At 32.4% G+C, this 23,777-nt stretch overlaps 2 protein-coding genes across 2 annotated transcripts; both read left to right on the top strand.

Moving 5' to 3' along the window:
• Nucleotides 1-73: 73 nt before the first annotated feature.
• On the top strand, nucleotides 74-8,672 carry LOC134727402 (uncharacterized). The gene is made up of 5 exons (XM_063591783.1): nucleotides 74-92; nucleotides 2,441-2,620; nucleotides 5,202-5,317; nucleotides 7,556-7,727; nucleotides 8,429-8,672. Exons 1-5 carry the CDS (start codon nucleotides 74-76, stop codon nucleotides 8,578-8,580), a joined length of 639 nt encoding a protein of 212 aa, XP_063447853.1. The 3' UTR covers nucleotides 8,581-8,672.
• An 820-nt stretch (nucleotides 8,673-9,492) lies between these two features.
• LOC134681691 (cadherin-11-like) lies at nucleotides 9,493-21,249 on the top strand. Its single transcript, XM_063541337.1, has 9 exons — nucleotides 9,493-9,878; nucleotides 11,310-11,468; nucleotides 12,199-12,339; nucleotides 13,900-14,022; nucleotides 14,590-14,772; nucleotides 15,944-16,131; nucleotides 17,045-17,411; nucleotides 18,471-18,825; nucleotides 21,156-21,249. The coding sequence occupies exons 1-9, from the start codon at nucleotides 9,734-9,736 to the stop codon at nucleotides 21,196-21,198; spliced, it is 1,704 nt and encodes a 567-aa protein (XP_063397407.1). The 5' UTR covers nucleotides 9,493-9,733; the 3' UTR covers nucleotides 21,199-21,249.
• Nucleotides 21,250-23,777: the final 2,528 nt, after the last annotated feature.

Genomic DNA, 23,777 nt, shown 5'->3' with positions numbered 1-23,777 from the left:
AGCATTGAATATTTGATTTCGTGGTTCTACCTTTCCCATGTAATCCACGAAAATTGGTAGACAAGCAATAATAATGATTCCACAGTATACAGGTATATGAGTATACAAATAACCATTTTTGTTTTGTTTAGGCTCACAATAAAAGACATGCAGTAATGCGTTTTATTGTTCCTTTACGAAATTTCAAGCACCGACTGTTGTGATACCAATCGCATAACTTCTGAATTGTAACCAGCATCATAGCATGATAGTCCATGTGGCCAAATTTGACTCTCTGAAATATATACCCTATCCATATCCTTTCTGTTCTATTATTGTAAATCGAAAAATATTTTTATTGGGTGCAGTGTATCCCAAACTCTATCTGTCTGGCTTGTTGGCGATACGATAAATGTACACAGCTACTTTTGCATAGGTACTATTTCTATACTAAACATATGTAGTACTGGAAATTTACTTTTAATATATTGTACTATTTCTTTACTTTAAAATTATTGTAATATTTAGGTACTTGGATTTTACAGGACTTGATTTGAACTAAATATTTTGGTATAGAAATAATACAATATTCCATGTTTGAAAATCATCAATTTAAGAGATTTGAAATGGAAAAACGTGCAAAATGCTGAAAATGCAACGGTAGTAACCGAAAACCTGTAGTACCTAAATTTACAGTAACCTAATATTACAATAATTTTAAAATTACTAAATAGTACTGAATATTAAATGTAAAATTCCAATACTACATATTTCTAGTACAGAAATAGTACCTATGCAAAAGTAGCTGTCTATCATATTATAGGGAAAAAAACATTTGATTTATAATAGAAGAATGTTCAGCTTTGCTGTAAATATTTCACCTGGTTAATTGACATGTATAAGATTGTGAAAGCCTAACATACAGAGACAAACAAATATAGGACAGAGAACAGGTCTATTAACGCCCATTCAATGGAAGTTCCTGATGCATTGTGGTTATCATAACTATCATAATGAATTTTTTTACCTATTCTCGACACGTATTATATCCCGTAACACTTTAGTTTTATAACAATTTTGTTGGAGATGAATACCATGTTATTTTAGAATGTCATAGGTATATATATAGTGATATAAGAAAACAACATATTACGAAATGTTATTGGTCAAATCTGCAGGCTTTTAAACTTATACTATTTTTTATGATTTAGGTAAATTTTTGTTCAATATCGAAAACATCCATAATCCTTATTTATCATATGAATTTATTGTCATTCCTGCCATACGTGTATTTTGTAAAAACAATTATTAATATTACACTGATGCATTTAACATTTATTGTAAAAATGTATATTCTATAGGTATTATTATTATCATTATTACAAATAAGAAACTTTGCAAATGATAAAGAAACTTCCATGAATGTGACCTCCGAATCAGACTATTTACCGGATTTGTAATCACATAAGCAACACGACGGGTGCCACGTGTGGAGCAGGATCTGCTTACCCTTCCGGATCACTATGTTGTGTCATGTGTACAATTATTTTCTGTTTGTCTTTTTCATTTTTAGCCATGGCGCATGGCGTTGTCAGTTTGTTTTAGATTTATGAGTTTGACTGTCCATTTGGTATCTTTCGTCAATCTTCCATTCATCCAAAATTGAGGAACGGAATTGTTAGAATATAAGAATGAAAAACAAAATTCATAGACTTCGTTCGTTCGAAGCGTTTCTCCGATCTACATTCACCAGGAATGGAAAGCTGAATATTTGAAAATTAAAGACTTATAAAAACCGAAACTGTTGAAGATCAATATGACATAAAAATAACATCCACATTTATCTAAGAACTTTACCTTAGTTTCTTAAAAGAGGGACGAAAGATACCAAAGGGACAGTCAAAGTTCGATGCCACTGCTGGTGGACGTTTCGTCTCCGGGGGTATCGCCAGCCCAATAGTCAGCGCTTCGGTGTTGATATGAGTATCAACTTGATGGTCATTTTATAAATTCTTCTGTTAAAAAACTTTGAATTATTAAAAAAAACTAAGAATTTTCTTATCCTAGAAGTAGATTACCTTAGCCGTATTTAGCACAACCTTTTTGGAATTTTGGGTCCTCAAAGCTCTTCAATTTTGTACTTGTTTGGCTTTATAACTATTTTTATTTACGCGTCACTGATGAGTTTAATGCAGACGAAACGCGCGTCTGGCGTATTAACTTATAATCCTGGTACCTTTGATAATTATTTGTAAAAACAAAATACAACACATTAAAAAATTCTTGCATCCGAAACGCTTTATTAGATTATTTCCATCAGACAACGGAATTTTAAATAATAAAAGAATAAAAATCCTAAACCATAAGAGAGCTATATGACCAAATTAGACATACAATCCATTTTATGTCATAGATGCTTGAGGAGGGCTAAACTTTAGTTAAATCTTTTATTCCCCTGAAGGTGAAGCTCCACAGTTGACTAGCCGAGGTACAGTGACAGTTTATAACGATGACGTGTCTATTGGGAAGGTTTTAACTACAATAACATATACTGATAATGACCAAGAGGATATTGGAAACCTCACGTTGACATTAGAATCAGCTACCAACAGTGGTACAAGTTATTTTGAGCTTGTTGCAGGTATGTTAGAAGGAAATTTGTACTATTACTTTAAAGTGCCAGGTAAGGGTAGATATTGGCGCTTGCTAACTGTAACATGTATTACACCGCCAAATTGTGTGTGTGACAGTCCCAAGATGAAGATAGAATATTTTAATTCAATTTTACACTATTATTTTGTTATTAAATAGTCCGAAACAAAGAGCAATCATGGATAAAAACTAAATACCAAAATACAATGGTTATTTCAGTCAGAGACTTTCTCATATTGTTTAGAATTTGCTTATGTTTTAAGAACTCCAATTAATGTCATTGGTTGTGTAACTTATATATTATACTACTATTCTTCATTACTTTATGGGGTATATCTTCCTTGTCCATTCGTTTTTGGTGTGTTTTGTCATTTGATTTTGCCATGTGATTTTGGACTTTCCGATTTGATTTTCCTCCGAGTTCAGTATTATTGTGATTTTTTTTCTCCAAAATACCAGCTACTGATGAAGACTTTTTGTTTTATAGACTGGCGTATAGTTGCCTATACAGCAGTATTTCAAAGTGTCAATTCATTCTCACTCATAAATTTGAGGATTAAATCATCCATATAAATGAATGTCACAGTGGTTTACCATTGTTCATATCAAATAGATCGATTTGAACGATACTTATACAAGTACGAAGCATACGTTGGTTGGTCACTTTAATTGCAATGGTAAAAAGATGTTATGCGTCCAAGTGGATAATAACCTACTGTTATGCAGGCATCGCCCAACATTCTTGTTTATACAGAGAGAAAGGTGTCACTATTGGGAATAAGACTGGTTCGCCCGTCTAGATCAATGTGGGTAGTACATTATTTATTTATCAAGAACAAGGTGGTTATATATAGCAGAATCCCAGTCCCTATCGGAAATAGGACTTATTCGGTTTTTATATCATATCAGATTAATTAAGCGCCCAAAAAAATAATGCTTGTTAATTGTATATTCATTTGGCCTAAATGTTCTTTTATTTGTACTATATTCATGTTGGCATTTTTCATTTGTCATTTTAACGGTATCTTTAACATTGTCATATAAGCGGAAGGTTTTAGTAGCCATATAACTGGGTTCAACCCAACATATTTTATTTAATGCCGTGTACCAAGTCATGTATTTAGCAGTGGTTATTCAATATTCCGTTTTTATGAATTTGAGCTCGTTTTTTTGTAACAATTTATGTTGTTAACCACAAATAGTTGATAGGTTTCCCTTTGTTTTGGTATTGTGACCCGGATTTGTTTCTATTAAATCGATTAATTACTATTGAACAGCGATATACTACTATTGCCTTTATTTCAGATTTGGTACATTTAAAAACCTTATCTATCAACTCATTCTTGATGATAATTGTTAAACTTACATTTGAGTCGTTCTTCAATGGGTCCTCAATGCTCTTCAACTCTATATTTGTTTGATTTTTTTACTATTTCGATCTGAGTCTCACTGATGAGTCTTATGTAGATTAAACGCGCGTCTAGCGTATCAAAAGTATAAACCTGGAACGTTTAAGCAGTTTTCTTCTCTCAGAAGCACATCTCCATTGATGATGTCAATACATTGTGAGCATGCACAAGGAGCGTAACAAAATGGAAATCACAACGAATTAACCGTTGACAATATAAACGAAATAACACAAACACATATCCATTTCTGATATTTTGTTCTTACATCGTTATCAATAAAATGGAATTTGTTGTGAATGTCACAAAAGCTATCTATATAACCAGGTGTAAACACCATTTTTTTCATAAGCAAATGGCTGTACCAAGTCAGAAGTACTACATTTTTTCTTTCGTATTTATTCATTCGTTTTTTTGTGTTTGAGCTTTGAATTTTCCCATTTAATTAGGGACTTTCCGTTTTGAGTTTTGTCGAAGTTCAGTATTTGTGCGATTTTACTTTTTTTATTACAAGAATAAATTTAAAAAACCAAAAGCTGTTAAATAATTGCTCTTTATAATGGTTTTGTTAGATAGTTGTCTATGTGGTAATCATAAATCATGTTTAAAACCATTAAAAACTTAAATGGTTCTAATAATGTATATGTGCGTTTTAACTATTGTATGTTTTTTTCTGAATTTAGTTTTAAAAACGGACATACCTAAAATATATGTAAGAATAAATTTTTATAGAAGATATGGTTTAATCTGTTAAGATATAGAATAGATGTTACCAACATCATGATTATGTTGTTAATTCAAGAGGATATTTGAAAAGGATTCGGCACAAGTAACTACATGTATCTAACTGCAACACAATGTTAAGACATAACTAAATGTCAAGTACAGTCTGAGGTGAGATGTAAACCGGAATCTGGCAAGGTTTTCTGAAAGAGGTCTGTCTTAATTAACTCTAAGTCTCCCTTCTATTCCGACTAAACACACTGTAATGTATACTAAAAAAAAGGCGACATTGCCCATTGGTCTTAATAGAATCAGTGCAAGTGTTTTATATAATGATGAGTCGCAATATTATATTTTTGGTACAGAGATGTAAATATCATCAAATACATCAACTATTAACAGCCAAATATTTGATATTTCATTTGATATTATTTATTTTAGACGAAATTCGAATAAAAGCGACTCCTCCTCTGAACACATATAATTTACAAATGAAGGTGGAAGACCTATGTACTTTGTCATCAACAGGCACAGAAACTATTGAGATAATCAATAGAGTAAGTTTTCGAAAATTTATTTGAAATTGAAAAATATAATAAAAATGTCTTTCTGGTTGTGGAAATCAGCATTACCGACAGAGTCACCTAACTGACCACGGGGAAAGAAACTGTATGAAATACGGATCAACCAGTTATTTATTTTGGGGTTCAGTTAGAGTAGGTCAATACATCACTGAGATATATTTATTTCCATCATTTCCGAAAAATCAAATTGTTCAGCAGGAACAGACATATTATGAATATTCTTAATCTTTCGAGACATTATATCTGACACTGAATTAATGACTTAACTAGAACACACCCGCGAAATCGCGGGCATTTAGAGCGTGGTTGAAAGTATGTAAAGTGTTGTAGGATGAATTTTGTCAAAGATTTACTGACTTGTGAATTTCAGGAAAAGTATCAGAAGTAATAGGTACTAGGGGACCCTCCTTTTTTATTTCCAAAATTCCTATTTTTTTGTTTTCTATTAATTTCATTATGAACATACATGTAGTATTTTATGAATATTCAAGTCAGGGGCCTGCAATTCAGTGGTTGTCGTTTGTTTATATGTTTTATATTTGTTTTTCGTTCATTTTTTGTAAATAAATAAGGCTGTTAGTATTTTCATTTGAATTGTTTTACATTGTCATTTCGGGGCCTTTTATACCAGACTGTGCAGTATCAGCTTGCTGAAGGCCATAAGGTGACCTTTAAATGTTAATTTCGGTGTCATTTTGGTCTCTTGCGGAGTGCTGTCTCATTGGCATTCATACCTCATCTTCTTTTTATGTAAAAAAAAACTTAATGACTGGAGAATTTCAGAAAAGGTATCAAAAGTCATAGGTAATTTGGGACAGGATAATTGTTTTTCTAGCCCGGCTCCTCCTTTTTCCACAAAAGAAATCCTTTTTTTTTTGTTAGTTCTCTCTCTATATATATATATTAATTTTAATGACACATGGATAATTTAAGCGCTTATCTGTATATTATAAACATTCATAAAAGGGGGGATCGCACCGGGAGGGGTCCTGATCTCGATATCCCGGTCTTAAGAACATGAAATCCCGAGGTTACGAATTTAATATAAATTAAATATCTCGACATCCTGAAATTCGAAAAATGAAAACTCGGATCCCGAAATGGTCAATCCTGAAATTTTGATCTTAAAAACACCCGTTCCCGACGTCCCGAAAAGGTCTTGATTCATTTAATACTATAAATAAAGTGTATTTTCTTTTAAATTCAATTCTCAGATTTTTAATCGATCCACACCGGTCATTGATATATTATACAGACACTCTCTATTTAATAAACCATGTGACCGCCGTGGATAGTAAACTTGAAAATGGTACCAGACAGAAAATACACTTTATTCCTAGTATATGTACATGTATTTGTTTCAAAGTATACAATAAACGCAAGCCAGAGGTCTAATCTTAATTAAAATTTCGTCCAATGACGGATATCAGACAGAAAATACACTTTATTGTTAGTATATATGTATGTTAAAAGTATACAGAAAACGCAAACCGGAAGTCTTATCTGACTTAGAATTTCGTCCAATGACGGAAACATATCCGAACGCATTTTTTCTCCTTTTTCTCCCAAAATTACTCAATCTGAATAATCATATGAATGGATGACAAATGCGATTATGCACTGTACATATAGGACACGGAGGCATGAAGATTAATTTATTGTGGAAAGAAGAGAAGCGACACCAAAAATGAGGTCTTCTCGTTAAATAGTATAGATACTAGAACGTATTTGTTATATAAAGAAAACCCCACTTGTGATGAATTTTTATAAAATCATTCATATTATAAAAGATATTTTGTTTTCATTCGTTTTTGGTAATTTCTACATACTTATACTGCCATTGCAACAAAATAAACCGCACTTGTGAATCGCCTATTAAAGTAATATACATATAACATACATAGCTGACTATACCATATGGGCTTTGCTAATTGTTGAAGACTGTACGGTGACCTATAGCTGTGAATTTTCGTGTCAATTGGTCTTTTGTTGATACAAATTCTTATTTTCAAAACAGCTGATTGTCCGTATAAAACACATCAGGAAAAAAAATGTATGTTGGACTGTTGGTTCCTAAAGGTATCAACATAATTAAATTTGCTATGATTTCTTAATCATATTTGAATAAGTTCATAAATTTTTAACCGATAAATGTTGCATATCTAATCAAAATTAAAATAGTGTACATCATGTACGTGTATATCATTTCAGCTTCCTGTTATCAACAACCTTCCCGATTCCGTATCAATATCAGAAGACACTACAGACAACACATTGATATTTACATTTAATGCTACAGATACCGTAACAGACCCGGTATCCTGTGCAAAGAAAGGAGGGGGAACTGTGCCATTTTCTGTTGCCCAAATTCCAGGTTCAACAGGTAAAACAGTAATGAATACAAATATGTTATTTGTGTGAATCTATTTATGACAATTGATCATCAACAATGCACTGCTATTGTCTAAAGAACACAGTTCAATTTGCACTTGTTTGGCTTTCTATATATTTTGATCTTTTATGTCACTGATGACTCTCATGTGACGAAACCTGCGTCACGCATATGAAATTATAAGCCTTTTACATTTGATAACTTTTTTGTATTGGAATATGTCCTTGAAATTCAACTTTATCTTAAAGTGGTAGACAACAAATTAACTTGTTTTCTGATCAATTTCAAAAAGCGTTAGCTCATGCATTTTGTAAATCAAATCTCTTCATATGAGTTCATTATAAGGCAACAATGTCGGCATAATTTGGAGATGGTATATATAGCAATTGATTTTGTGAACTTTTCGGATCTGAATGCGTAGGAAAATCTTGACAATGCGATCAAAAATGTTCTGTAAATGTGGGTGTCAAGGCTTATATTGAATCTAAGGTTTTCATGATCAGTAGTTCGGACTAAAACAATTGTGTTAAAATTGTAATAAAAAGGGATATGATTGGACAGACGAATGATGATTGGACTATTTATTGAATTTGAACTGCGACATTTGCTTCAAGTTCTAAAATGTTTTTTTAATTTTAGAACTATTTGACTATCAAATGTTTTTATTATTATTATGTGGTTTTTTTATAAAGATTATGGAGTATATAAGAACGCAGGAGTCTTTCTAAACGCAGATATCACAGCTTCATATACACTTACAGTAGAATGTGACGATGGAGATGATAAAGTCGATGCTGTGCTGACAATCAACTTAATTCCAAATCAGGCAAATAAATTACCATAAAAAAGGGCAAAAGATACCAGAGGGACATTCAAAGTCAAAAATAGAAAATAAATTGACAACGCAATGGCTTAACAAGAAAAGACAAACAGACAAATAATAGTAAATACGACACAACATAAAAAACTAAAGATTACGCAACACAAACCCGACCTAAATCTAGGGTTAATCTCATGTGCTCCGGAAAGGGTAAGCAGATCCTTTTCACATGTGGCATCCGTCGTGTTACAAACCCATGTAAAAACTATATCTTATTGAGTAAAATCACTATACAGTGATGTCGTTCTCATTTTTCTGCGTTTAATTACGGGTTAATTAATCATGATATCGTTTAACGTTTGAGCGGTTTAGTTCTAAATAGAAAAAAATTAATATGAACCTTCTTTTAATTCTATTATTATATATGTGTAAAAACAGACTAGAAAGCCACCAACCTTTCTATTCCATATAAACATATATCATCAAAGATAAAATGCTTATAATTTCGTTCTAAGGACACAAATTTTGCTTTCTACATGTAAAAGGTAATTCATTTCAGGGCCTTTTATAGGTGACATGCGGGATGGGCTTTGCTTATTGTTGAAGCCTGTTCTGCGACCTATAGTTTTTAATTTCTGTGTCATTTTATGTCTTTTGGAAAGTTGTCTCATTGGCAATCATGCCACATCTTCTTTTATGTTTCGAAAATAAATGACAAAATAAAAAACCCAGCATATAAACATTTTAGTAGCATAGAATAAACGGAACTAAATAAAAGAAGGATCGATTTATAATTACACATAAGAGGTTTTTTTATTATCGCAAGAATAATCAGTATCATTATTCAATAACAGATACAGTTCAGTCTGCCTCATTTTTGATTTTCATATAGGAAATTATAATGATGGTTGGTATATATAAATCAAAACTTTACGACAAACAAAATGATAACAGCATCCCGATTTTAAACTTTTCATTTCTATATCGCAACATTTCAGTGCTTACCGATACTACCAATATTTATTTTGGATAGAAGACATTCTATCTTTACAGTATAAAATATTTTCTGTGCATCTACAAAACCTACAGAGCAGAATGAAATACGTTTATATCAACCTTTATGATATGGTAACATCTTTCTTATTTAATTCAGCCACCAACAATTGTTAACCTACCGATGAGTTCAGAGATACCGGAAAGTTGGACTGCTGAAAGTTTGTTGTATACCATATCAGTGACAGATCCTACCAATGATACAGTCACATGTGCTCTAACATTACCATCTACTATATATTACCTTCAACCTGGATCAGTTCTATTTGGTATAGTTTAATGTTGTGTGAAAACATGTGTAAAATGTCCTGTTCTTCCTTTATGAAATGCAATTAGTGCAACTGTAGGATCTTCATTGTCACATTGCACATATGCATTTTTTATCAAAATATTTAATAATATATATGAACTTGAAAAGAAAAGCAATTTCAGTTTTCGTTTACTACATGTTTTATATGTGTCTTTTTGTTCTCTTTGGCAAATTTAGGGATAATGCGTTTTTAGAGAATGCGACAGCTTGCCTCAGCGCTGCCAAATGATCTAAAATGGTATAAACATACACACAGAAAGCTGATAATAAACAATCAAATATACTAGGCATATTTTGTTATACTCTAAACGCGCGTTTCGTCTACATAAGTCTTTGTCGCTCAAATCTGACCAGTTGGAATGCTACACAATAACCAGAGTAAAATAGTTTAACTTCTTAATGATAATTTCTTGAGTAAATTAATTACAGAAAATAACCTGGGCATTGATATTTATGATATTTATTGATGCTCGAATCTTTAAAAGTTAAAAGGCCAAATAAAGTACGAAGTTGAAGAGCATTGAAGACCAAAATTCCTAAAACAATTGCCAAATCCAGATCCCGCTAATAAATTTAAACTTCGCCACATTCTCTATGTATGTGCCTGTCCCAGATCAGGAGCCTGTAATTCAGTGGTTGTCGTTTGTTTATGTATGACATATTTGATTTTCGTTCATTTGGGAATTGTATTTGACAGGTTACAAAAAGGTTACAAAAAGACTTCTTTAGGATAAATATATATTTACAGAGTAATTGTGGTCTTGAATTTGATGGCATCAGGTATGCTGCTTTGAAATTTTTGGAATCAATAAAATAAAAAACATTTTCTCTGAATTTACTTTTTTTTAAAGAATATAAAAAGCTCTAGTATCTTCTAAAGGTAAAGTTGGTCCAAACTTGATTGTGCATAACTTTGATGACCTCTTGTTTTTGATGTTCATTTAAAAGAGCGGGATATGCAATTGAGACATTTGACTACCCCTCTGGTATCTTTCGCTTCCTTTTTAAAGACTGATAAGTTTGTTCTCCTCTTATATTTAATGCGTTTCCCTGGGTTTTAGTTTGTTACCCCGATTTTGTTTTTGTCCATGGATTAATGAGTTTTGCACAGCGGTATACTACTGTTGCCATTTTTTAGGAGAATTCAACAACACAATTATAACAAAAAACGATAACATTAAATACAAATTATAGTATCATTATTGATGTGTCCTCCAACCATATTGATTCGAGGGCCACTGATGCTATTTTGATTTAAGCGAAGTCAACGTCAAGTGATGCAATTATAAACATTTTATTATTTGTTTGTTTTATACCTTGAATTGGTACAAAGTTTTGAGATGATGATTTAATAACCCGTTTGTTCAACTGAAAACATTTCTGTTTACAGAAACCGAAATATGGGTCCTAGGTAATCAAGGATTTGTTTACGATACCCAAAGACAGTACACGTTAAACATAGAGTGTTCTGACCAGAGAAGGAGTGATTCGGGGGAGTTTTACGTTTACATTCTTCGAAATATGCCTCCATACTACACTAATCTTCAAGGTAAATGTATCGTAATCATTAGTTTGAACATTTGTTGTTCAGTTATTAGTCAACAATTCAAATGATCGAATAATTATGTAAGAAAATACATTTGTAATTGCCTAAGGACAGTATGAATTTTATCTAAATGATAACAGTCATAAACTATATATTGAGAACCATATCGGACTGTATAAAGATTTTTCTCACCATCTTCCTTTTAAGGTGGTACCCAACACTTCGACTAAAATTAATTTGGCTCGTTAAATTTTCATAAAATTTTGTCAAAGTACTTACTTCGATCCTTGTACAAAAATATAAAAGTTTCAAAAATTTTGAACCAACCGTTTTGTCGGAAAAATCACACTGGTTATATAGCAGTTTGACGAACACCAATTTTGATCATTGAGAAGCTTGATATCCTTTTTACAACACAACGTAATTAAAACGTTTAGCTGACTTTACAGAGTTATCTCCCTGTAGTGTTCGGTACCACCTTAAAAACGAGATAATTACACTGAATTATTTAAGCCGAACTCATGAGAACATGGAGAAGAAGGACAACAATTATAACATTGAGATTTTCAAACAAAGCTGTTTTTTGCATTTTGATGTTGTTCGGTTTATGTCGTATTGACATATTGTCAACGTCTTCTATTATTCTCAACGCATAAATAGTATTAGTATCTTTGATAAACACGAGTATACGAGTATGCATCTTCATTTAATGATATCTTTTATATGATTATAGATAAAACAAGTGTGTCGTCAAAGGCCTCAGCTGCTGGTCAGACTATTTATACTGTACAAAGTGGGGATCAAGAAAATGATAATGTACAATACTCTTTGTCATCTAACACTACGAATGCGCCATTTACAATCGATCAAAATAGTAAGTAAGACATGCATATAAACTCATCATATATACAACTTGAAGGACTAAATTTAGTATATACGCAAGAAGCGCGTTTCGCCTACAAAAGATTCATCAGTGACGCTCGAAGCCAAATAAAGTACGAAGTTGAAGAGCATTGACAACCAAAGTTCCTAAAAGTTTTGCAAAATACAGATAATGTAATTTATGCATGAGGTAGAAAAGCGTTAGTATTTGGTTCCAAACTACTGTTTTTAACTGTTGAAGTTCCAATGTATATATACAAATTCATTTCGATTATTTTACAATAATTCGAATTACCACTTCTTTCATTCGAGATGGTTGAAATTTAAATTATGTGAAAATTAAACTGTTTCTACTTACCTGAATTTGTCGAAGACATCTGCAATGATCCTCAAGTTGAATACTGTTTTTGTCGCTGGTTAATAATTGTTGAAAGTAATAGATTATAACTATGAGCTATTGTGGATGAACATCACAATTAAGGGGACAGAGTAGCAGAACGTTTTTCTATAATGATATGATAAAACACTCCGAACGTTATACCGAATATATTTGCAAAACATTATATAGATATAAGAAGATGTGGTATAAGTGTGAATGAGACAACTCTCTGTCCAAGTCAAAATTTGTAAAAGAAAAATAATTTATGGTCGAAGTACGATCTTCTTTGGCTCACACCTGACAGCAAGCTATATAAGGCCCTCAAAAATGACCAGTCAAAACCATTCAAATGGGAAAACCAACAGTCTAATCCATATATAAAACGACAAACGAAAAACACGTATGAACCACACCAACAAACGGCAACAACTAAATATCAGGTTCCTGCACATTTAGCATTGCTTATCAAAATATGTATTGCAGTGACTGAACCAATACACATGTTAACAGTGAATGCCATACAAAGGTCAATGTCGAAATATAATTAGTCTTGGAACTGGAATGCAAAACAATTCGATGAACATGTTAACTGTTAACATGTTATATATCATACAAAGACCTTATCTAATAATTCATTTTTTTGTTATATATGTATACATATATGAGAGATCACTTGGTCAACGTATATATAACTGTGTTGCTTTTCAAAAAGCACCTTTTAATAATAAAAACATAATGATTTCTAAAATGTTTTTTATGACTGACTTGTCATTTTGTTCGAATTCAATATGGACAATTTTGCCTATTGTGAATTTGTCTAGGTTTTGAAGAGTTCCATTTGGGGATATAGCTCATCATGTGTACATGCTTGTCATAGATCAGATATGATTATCAGCGCTCTTGTTTCATCTACATGAACGCACACAAAAAAAAAGTGATATTTTCAATTTTTAAGCAGATGGCATTCAGGATTTCAGTTGCGTTTCGAAGTCACCATTAAACTTTAACTGACACAAACTGTCATGGTTATTTGTCTTGACTAAGCTACTTTCATTTGTTGTTAAAACGCGATATTTTGTATTTGTATTCTGTGTATTTAAGGTATATTTTAAAAGTATTTATGGTCCGTTTATTAATTCATAAATTCTTATAATGCCATAACTGATATTTCAGCTGGTGAGATATCTTTTACCCGCTCTATAAATACTGAACTTGTAGCCGGATATGATTTGTACATCAGTTTATCTGATGGACGAAATGTGGTGGCTGGTCGATCATTAACAGTTCTTATTACAGGTACGTCACACATGTGTTCAACAATACGAGAGAAATAACGTATAATGTATGTGTGCTATATCAATCACGTGTAGTTTATGATTTAAACATTTAATATAGTTCGCGCGTCAGAAGAGTTTTTTTCTTCTGCGTATGTGAGATTTTCAATCAATTCCATGTAGAATAAATAATACAAAGTAATTTACAAGGTGTTGCAGTAAGAAAACATCCCAGTAAGATTGATAGAGTTGGAAATCAACGCCATTTGTTTTGTACAGAATATTGAAATTAGCATTGATTTCAACTCTATAATTATCTGGGATGGTTTTTTTTTCAATAACAACACTTTGTATAATACTTTGTATTATTTCTTTTATAAGGAAATCTGATATAGGCAGAAAAAACCGCTAATTTCGATATATTGTCTAAAATTATTTCAAAATGGTTTTCATACGATTTATATTGCTTTCTATTTTGTCTTTTTTTGCTTACGAATAGAAATGCATGATCTTCGTAAAAAGTGTTCTTACTTGTAAACGTATCATTTTTTTTCAATTTGGTCTAATTATTTTATTCTTCTGTTTTTAGATATTAATTTTCCTCCTTCGTTCCAACTTCCATCACAGAATATAACTGTGTTTGAAGGTACACATTCTGGATCGTCCATATTTCAACCGACAGTTACAGATGAAGACTTGTTGGACAGTCACACGTTTTCTGTCATATATTATCCACCAGAGGGCGCTGTTTATTTTAATTTTAATCAATCAAGTAAGATAGAATTCTATGATTTTTATCTTTCCTTTTCATTAATACAATTGGTATGTGATATTGAACATGCTATGACTCCATTGTCTAAAGGACGGTCAACGTGAGCTTTAAATGTTCTAGACAGTTCTTACAAATGAAACGTGGCCAAATGCATCCTGTCTACCGTTTGTAATCGCTCTTAGTTTAAAAAAACGAAGGGATTACATGTGTTAACCAGGTTAACAGTGAATTTTAGAGAAATATGGTTGCAACTATGATATTTCATGTCAACACAGAAGAAATTTTAGAATGGAATTTGCACACTGAATAACTCTCGTGACTAGTTTTTTTAAAGTGTGTACCACATTGTTTATGTTATTTCGAATAGACAGAAAATATTGCAGTCATTTCTTATAATTTAATTATAAATTCCATTTCAAAACAGAGTAAACCATAAAAAACGTTGATGACGTCAGGGTCACATTAGACAATTATATCTATGAGCTGATAAACATAACAACGTCAGAAGAAGCGTTACGTCCAAAATTAAATTATAACTAGAATATGTCCAAAGTTCACGGATGCCTCACTCACTCTCATTTTCTATGTTCAGTAGACCGTGAAATTAGGGTAAAAATCTAATTTGACATTTAAATTAGATTAGATTAATTTAACACCATGATGTAAACCAACGCCTGTGTGAACCGTTTCGATGGCGTCCTTGAAGTGGATACCTTGGTATGCCGGGTTGTCAAATTATGCAAATGAATGCAACATTAAAAAAATTTACTCCAAATTGACAACAACACTTCAAATGGTCTGACATTTGTAGACCATAGCAAATAAAATTGCAGACCATTTGAAGTGTTGTTGTCAATTTGGAGTATTAGATTAATTTAAATTATAGGGAACATGTGAACAAAGTTTGAAGTCGATTGGGCTTCAATTTTTAAAAACTATTTTGACCAAAAACTTTAAACTGAAGTGGGACGAACGGACTGACAAACAGACGAACGAACGGACGCACATACAATAAAACATAATGCCCCTCTACTATCTACTACACCTGGTGGGGCATTACAAAATCAAATAAGAATGATTATTTTGTCTCTTTCTGATAAACAGTTTCTCCTCTTTTATTGATTCTTTTTAAGTTAATAGTTAAGCTTAAATGATGTTGCTTATATTTCAGCTGGATTAATAACATCTTTATATGATATTGATTACGAGACGATCCCATTCAAATCATTTTTGTTGATAATAAGTGCTTCCGATTCGTTGTCGGAAGATACTACCAACATTACTTTGAACATACAGGACGTCAACGAACCTCCAGTGTTCACGAAGACGAATTACTCACTTACACCTTCAGAAAGCGCTGTAAGTTGTTGTATTTCAAAAATTTCATTCTCAACACGAAAAGACACGTCAGAACTATAATGGTGAAAAGGCCATTATTTATTGTTGAAAATTGTAATGCAGCAATTGGATAATTAACTTTATAATATGAAACCTTCATTAATTAATCATATTCTTCAAACAAAAAATATTGAGAAATAGGAGAATCAGGTAGGTTAACGTCGTTTATTGCGTCATGTCATACATTTATTGAAATGTGAGACAATGTTTTAACTCAGCTTAAAATAAAGATTTATCCATTAATTCTCTGTTCACACCGAGCAACACGTTCCTATTCTTGTTCTGTGTCCCGGTATTAATTGTGGGCATGACTCGAGTTTCTAATATTTTTGTCTCGGACTTGCCTACGTAAAGCATCTAGTCCTAATTACTTTTAAAATGTTACCTTGAAGTTTTTTTTACACCATAAATGATTATTTAATAGCAATGGAACACAAAGTATGTTATAACTATTTAGTAGGTTAACTGGTGCCAGGAAGCATCATTGTTAAGATAGAAAAAGTAAAATCACAAAAATTTACAGAACTCCGAGGAAAATTCGATCGAAAAGTTCCTAATCACATGGCAAAATCAAATGACAATACACGTCAAACGTATGGACAACAATTGTCAAGTTCCTGACTTGGTACAGACATTATCAAATGTAGAAAATGTTGGATTGAACCTGGTTATACAGCGCTAAAACTCTGACGTTTACAACAGTGTCATCAAATTCAACGATGTGTGAACAACACAGACGTCAAAATAAATAAAATAGTAAAAACATCGGTACAGAAAAGATTTTTGTTTTACTATGTTATTACCATTAATTGATAGCATATTTTACAAAACCGGTTATTTAAATTGTTAAAGTGTTATTATTTTAATTATTTAGGGTGGTACCGCTCTTTATGGTCCATTTTACCAGTATACAGATGAAGATGGTGACGCTGTTAAGTTTTCCCTTGACTGTGGTGCTGACACAGGCCGATTGGACATTAATTCCTCCTCAGGTCTCCTGTCGTTTTCAACAGACTATGATCTAGACATGGTCGGAACAGCATCTCAGATAAACTGTAATGCTACTATTAGTGATAATGAGTATACTGATATGGCCTTCATTAATATAACTATATCGAATGACAATGATAATGCACCAGTATTTACCTATAGTATATACACGTTCTATATACCAGTCACTTCAAGTGTTGGGTCATTTGTCGGACGGGTACAAGCAGTTGATAATGATATTGGAAGTTATGGTAAGTTCGATGAATATCAGACGTAGATAATATGAACAAGATTTCGGGTTTTATTTTGCTATTAGTTGTTCTTCTCTTATTTGTATTTGTCTTGTATTACTTACCATATTCTCATCTTTATAAACCAACTGATAAAAATCACAATATTTTCAATTTTGAAAGTTTTACTGGTATTCCATTTTAGTGTTGAATCTAATGAAATATTACATACACACATGCATTTGTTTACTTTGTCATTGGTCTAAAAAGTACACTGTACTTTGCATCTTCTCATTGTTTTTATTTACTGCACTATTTGTGTCATTTAAAAAGCATACAGTTCTTGTTTAAAATTCTCGTATAAATATAATAAAAAAGGAAGATGTGGTATGATTGCCAATGAGACAGCTCTCCACAAGAGATGAAATGACACGAAAATAGCGCTGTTTAAAATCCTTCAATGAAATAGTGCTTGTAATTTTGAATGCCAGATACGCCTCATTTTTACACCATGTATATAATACTTATCTATGGTACTCGATACAATTCGTTTAAAAGCTAAATAAAGCAAAAACCAAGTTGAGGAGGATTAAGAGCTGGAAATTCCGAAAAGCTTGTAAAACAGGGGTAAGGCAGCATGGGATACAAAAACGTCCGCGTTTTATCCTGAAATATCTGGTTCTGTCAATTTTTGTCTTATTTTAAACATGCGAATCTCACTGCAAATGAATGTGTTGTTTTGATATGAAATTTTTGCTTTATTATATGAATTCATAAACATATTAATATAAAAAGTAAAAAAACAAAAATGCCGATTTGCGAGGAAAATTAAACGGAAAGTTCTTAAACAAATTACAAAATCGAAACTTAAAACAGATCACATAGCTGGATAACAACTGTCATATTCCTGTCTTGAAATGGTGGATTATATCCGTGTTTCAGAGACAGTTAAACCACTCACTTATACGTCAGTCGCATAATTTTTTTTTTTTTTTTACAACAATGTGAAAACAAACATAATAATAGGTTATAATGTCAAAAATTGAAATACAGTAGTCAACATTGTTTATTTTATTTCAGGAAATATCTTTTACCATATTGCGCTTACAGACTTCAACTATGGTTTATTTCATGTAAACGAAAATGGTTCGATATTTGTCAGCCAAAGTCTGACTCAATATTCTGAAGGCTCTATTTTAAATCTAACGATTTATGCTGTGGATATTGGAAACAGACAGGATACAACGTTGGTTTATATTGTATTTCTAACAAGTTATGTTGCTCCTGTTCCCCAAGGAAATGGAATACAGTACTTAACATTCTTCAGATATTCTCCAAACATGGCTTGGTTTGTCCCTTTGATGTTTGTGCTTTTCGTCACCGTTTGTGTTGTTACACACACGATATACACAACTAACTGTACAAGTTTGAAAAAGTAAGTGATTATTTTTCATTACCCATGCATAGTCTTCGTTGACCTTATGGCCATTCATATTTCTGACAATAAGTCAAATAAGCTTTGTGTAGTAACTCTGAAAATGTTTTATCACATTATATTAAATCTGGCAAAAACTTCAACATGTTCAAACATACTTGTTGATTTGTATTACTTTGCGTTTTGTTGTTGATTTGTATTACTTTGCGTTTTGTTGTTGATTTGTATTACTTTGCGTTTTGTTGTTCTAGATCTTTTTGTCTTTCCTTCGTTTCTCTTACTAAATCAATTTGACAGGCTTATCATCTGCTCATACCTGACGCAACTGTTTTTAAACAAATTAAAGAAAAGCTATAAGGAGTGACTTTAAGGACCGTTTGTTATGCCTCACCTACGATAGTAGAGGGGCATTATGTTTTCTGGTCTGTGCGTCCGTTCGTTCGTCCGTGTGTCCGTTCTTCCCGCTTCAGGTTAAAGTTTTTGGTCAAGGTAGTTTTTGATGAAGTTGAAGTCCAATCAACTTTAAACTTAGTATACATGTTCCCCATGATATGATCCTTCTAATTTTAATGCCAAATTAAAAATTTGATCAAAATTTCATAGTCCACTGAACAGAGAAAAGGATAGTGCGAAGCTCAGGTTAAAGTTTTGGTTAATGTTTTTGGTCAAGGTAGTTTTTGATGAAGTTGAAGTCCAATCAACTTGAAACTTAGTACACATGTTCCCTATGATATGATCCTTCTAATTTTAATGCCAAAGTAAAGTATTGAACCCAATGTCACGGTTCACTGAACATGCAAAATGATAGTGCGAGTGGGGCACCCGTGTACTATGGACACATTCTTGTTAGCCCATGACATTGAAACTTTTTTCAAACCTTTTAAAATAATGTTAATTTAATTGATATAAAATGTTTACGCTGCGTTAAAGGCCGAATGGTGGCCTTCGGCTGTGATCTGTTCTTTTGTCGGGTTGTTTCCTTCTGACATTTTTGGAAATATGTCCCAAATTTCCAATCTCAATTGTATAGGTTAGTTTGAATAGGACAATTTAGTTCAGGAACGTCCCTTGTGATGTCACTTTAACGTCATTAAGATTTCTATGCCTTCGTTTTGGATCAAAATTGCCACTTCTTGCATTTGGTCAAATTACTTGTAGTAAACTTACTCGTTTCGATATCGTGTCTTTAAGTTCTAACAATTTTACCTATAGCTATTAACACATATATGAAATACATTTTGAAGCAAAGTTTGAAACTATCATTGCTCATATATATACATTTATGAAAGATGACAAATTGTGATCATTTACAAATAAAGGCAACGGTAGAATACCGCTGTTCGAAACTCATAAATCAATAGAGAATAAAAACAAATCCGGGTTAATTACAAAATAAAACTGAGGGAAAAACATCAAATATAAGTGGAGAACAACGACACAACAGAAACACAACATTGAAATGTAACACAAACAGAAACGAACTATAATGTAACAATGGCCATTTTCCTGACAAAGTACATGACATTATAAGAAACAAATGGTGGGTTGAACCTGGTTTGTACATACAATTATTTGTCGTTTTGTACTAAATGTAAGACGTTTAAAGCATTAATGCTAATATGTGAGACAAATTCAAAAATATACTTGTATCCGAAAAACTAAACGTAGGCAGAAGGTTCGATATTTGGAACATGTATGATGCTGCGTTTAAAAATAAGTAAGATAACAACAATACGGAACTCCTAAAAAAATTCTAAACGGAAAGCAAATGCCAAAATCAAAAGCTCAAACATATCAAACGAATGGATAACACCTGTTATATTCCTGACTTGGTATGATAATTTTCAGTAGATATATGAATTAATGCAGAATATGCTGTTTGTATACCAACAGATATAAAACATTGATATTTGCATAAAAATACTTGCAAGGGAATTACATTTCTATTATCAGACATGCATGTAAATATAAAAATAACATGTTAAATATCTCATGCGTCCGAAGTGGTTTTCGTGATTTAATTACATCAGAAACGCGTAAAGCCGAAGTTGTATTTTGAGAGCAAGCCTTGTTTCACAGTTATAGTACATGTTTCGATTGATGATAACTTAATGCAGGATAAGTAGACACATATTGTTTTCCTTTGTCTTTTCAAAAATCTATGTTGCGAGGAATACAGAAATTTCCCGATATATGATATCAGTTAAAACTGTTTTTGTTAATGACTTAAAATTGTAGATATATGTGCAACAGAAGTATACCGTTTATAATTGTTATAAGAAAACCAAGTGATGACCCTAAAGTATGTCGTTTTTATTTCTCTTTTGTAGCACAAGCAAGACGAAACAGAAAAGACTAATAAGATCATTATAAAATATTGAACAAACAAAGACGATATTTATGTTTTCTTATTCATGAATCTCTGTTTTAAAACATTCCTGAAAAATACTTTTGTGTGTTTTCGTTTATTGTATATCATTTATATTGATAACTTTTGTACCTCAATGTAATATTATTGAAAATTATTAATGTAATCTGTGACACTTTGTTTATCTATTTCTTCATTTCATCACCAAATATCACTTTTCATAAAGAGAAATATTTAATTTTCGCATGGATCATTGGATATATATTGTCCTTATTCCGACTAGAGACGGTTATTTTGTTATCATATCTTCTGCTGCCGGGTGAGAGAAGTCATGCACATGATATATGTCACACTTTAGATTATTAACTGCAGGAATAGTTTTCATATAATATTCGAAAAACAGACCAACACACAAACCCTTTACACGAGCAATAAGCCGTGATCAAATTTAACCTGCTTGACCGACTTGAACATCTTTCCATACACAAAATATAATTGACCTACTGCATTCGGTATCAGCAAAACAAACAAAAACAGAAAAAACTTAACATTGAGCAATGAACCGTAAAAATCAGATAAAGGTAAGATGACACCTACTTTTTAGTAGATCTATTGCTTATAGTAATAGTTACCTTAACAAGAAAGGGTACAACGTCAAGCGGCAAGATTTATCACCAGAGACTACAAGTCAAGAGAGGACGGTATGTCTCCAAAATACTTGCACAACTGGAACTACAAGACCTCCAGACAAAACGAACAAGCCTGAAGTTGATATTAATGTACAAAGTGGTTGAGGGGCTGATTCCGGCTATCCAACCAGACGTATTTCTAAGAAAAACCGAGAAACCTAACTGCCAAGAAATTTGAAGATTACCAAGCAACCAATATTGTGGAGAAACAAGTAAAGATTGACCTTTCACCAAGCAAACACCACAATACTCAAATTCATACTTTGTCGATTCCTCTGCTGGTGGACTATTAGTCCCCGAGGGTATCACCAGCCCGGTAAGGAATGTATCTCCCTCATGCAAAGCTGTGATTCCTTTCACGGATTTGGCTGTACTTTTTGGACCTTTTTCATTATAGCTCTTCATCTTTTATATAAGCTTTGGATTTTAAAATTTTGAACAAGAGATCACTTAAGAGACATGTATTGTCGAAATGCGTATCTGGTGCAAGAAAACCGGTACCGTTCATTTGATTACTACCACTGGGTCGATGCCTCTGTTGGTGGACTATAAGTCCCCGAGGGTATCATCAGCCCAGTAGCCAGTACTTCGGTACTGGCACGAAAATACGGATTCTTTGTGTTAATAAAATGTGCTGTTACAAAATATTATATATTATTATAAATTAAGGAATATATCTCCCTCATGCAAACCTCGAATTCCTTTCACGGATTTGACTTTACTTTTTTTACCTTTTTCATTATAACTCTTCATCTTTTATAAGCTTTGGATTTCAAATATTTTGACCACGAGCATCACTGAAGACACATGTATTGTCGAAATGCGCATCTGGTGCAAGAAAATTGGTACCGTTTATTTTATCACTACCACTGGGTCGATGCCTCTGCTGATGGATTATTAGTCACCCGAGGGTATCACCAGCCCAGTAGCCAGTACTTCGGTACTGGCATGAAAATACGGATTTTTTTTTTGTGTTATTAAAATTTGCTGTTACAAAATGTTAGAAATTATTATAAATTAAGGAATGTATCTTCCTCATGCAAAGCTCTGATTCCTTTCACGGATTCGGCTATATTTTTGGACTTTTTTCATTATAATGTAGCTCTTCATCTTTTATATAAGCTTTTGATTTCAAAAATTTTGGCCACGAGCATCACTGAAGACACATGTGTTTTCGAAATGCGCATCTGGTGCAAGAACATTGGTACCGTTAATTTTATTACTACCACTGGGTCGATGCCTCTGCTGGTGGACTATTAGTCCCCGAGGGTATCACCAGCCCAGTAGCAAGTACTTCGGTACTGGCATGAAAATACAGATTTTTTTTTGTGTTATTAAAATTTGCTGTTACAAAATATTAGAAATTATTATAAATTAAGGAATTTATCTCCCTCATGCAAAGCTCTGAATCCTTTCACGGATTTGGCTATACTTTTGGACCATTTTCATTATAGCTCTTCATCTTTTATATAAGCTTTGGATTTCAAATATTTTGGCCACGAGCATCACTGAAGAGACTTGTATTGTCGAAATGCGCATCTGGTGCAAGAACATTGGTACCGTTAATTTTATTACTTCTACTGGATCAATGCCTCTGTTGGTGGACTAGTAGTCCCCGAGGGTGTCACGAGCCCAGTAGCAAGTACTGCGGTACTGGCATGAAAATACGTATTTTTTTGTGTTATTAAAATTGGCTGTTACAAATTATTAGAAATTATTATAAATTAAGGAATGTATCTCCCTCATGCAAAGCTCTGATTCCTTTCACGGATTCGGCTATATTTTTGGACCTTTTTCATTATAGCTCTTCATCTGTTATATAAGTAGATATAGGAAGATGTGGTGTGAGTGCCAATGAGACAACTCTCCATCCAAATAACAATTTAAAAAGTAAA

The sequence above is a fragment of the Mytilus trossulus genome, chromosome 8 (assembly GCF_036588685.1).
Source record: "Mytilus trossulus isolate FHL-02 chromosome 8, PNRI_Mtr1.1.1.hap1, whole genome shotgun sequence".
NCBI lineage: Eukaryota > Metazoa > Mollusca > Bivalvia > Mytilida > Mytilidae > Mytilus > Mytilus trossulus.
Note: the sequence above shows the minus strand (reverse complement) of the source record. Positions and strands in the feature narration are given on the sequence as shown.

What these genes read in the sequence shown, in the direction of transcription:
- LOC134681691 (XM_063541337.1), top strand. Translation starts at nt 9,734, where the DNA reads ATGAGTTCAGAGATACCGGAAAGTTGGACTGCTGAAAGTTTGTTGTAT. An exon ending in TTTTAATTTTAATCAATCAA is followed by an intron (nt 14,773 to 15,943) that starts GTAAGATAGAAT and finishes CTTATATTTCAG; the next exon opens with CTGGATTAATAACATCTTTA. An exon ending in TTACACCTTCAGAAAGCGCT is followed by an intron (nt 16,132 to 17,044) that starts GTAAGTTGTTGT and finishes TTAATTATTTAG; the next exon opens with GGTGGTACCGCTCTTTATGG.
- LOC134727402 (XM_063591783.1), top strand. An exon ending in TTATTTTGAGCTTGTTGCAG is followed by an intron (nt 2,621 to 5,201) that starts GTATGTTAGAAG and finishes TATTTATTTTAG; the next exon opens with ACGAAATTCGAATAAAAGCG. An exon ending in CTATTGAGATAATCAATAGA is followed by an intron (nt 5,318 to 7,555) that starts GTAAGTTTTCGA and finishes ATATCATTTCAG; the next exon opens with CTTCCTGTTATCAACAACCT.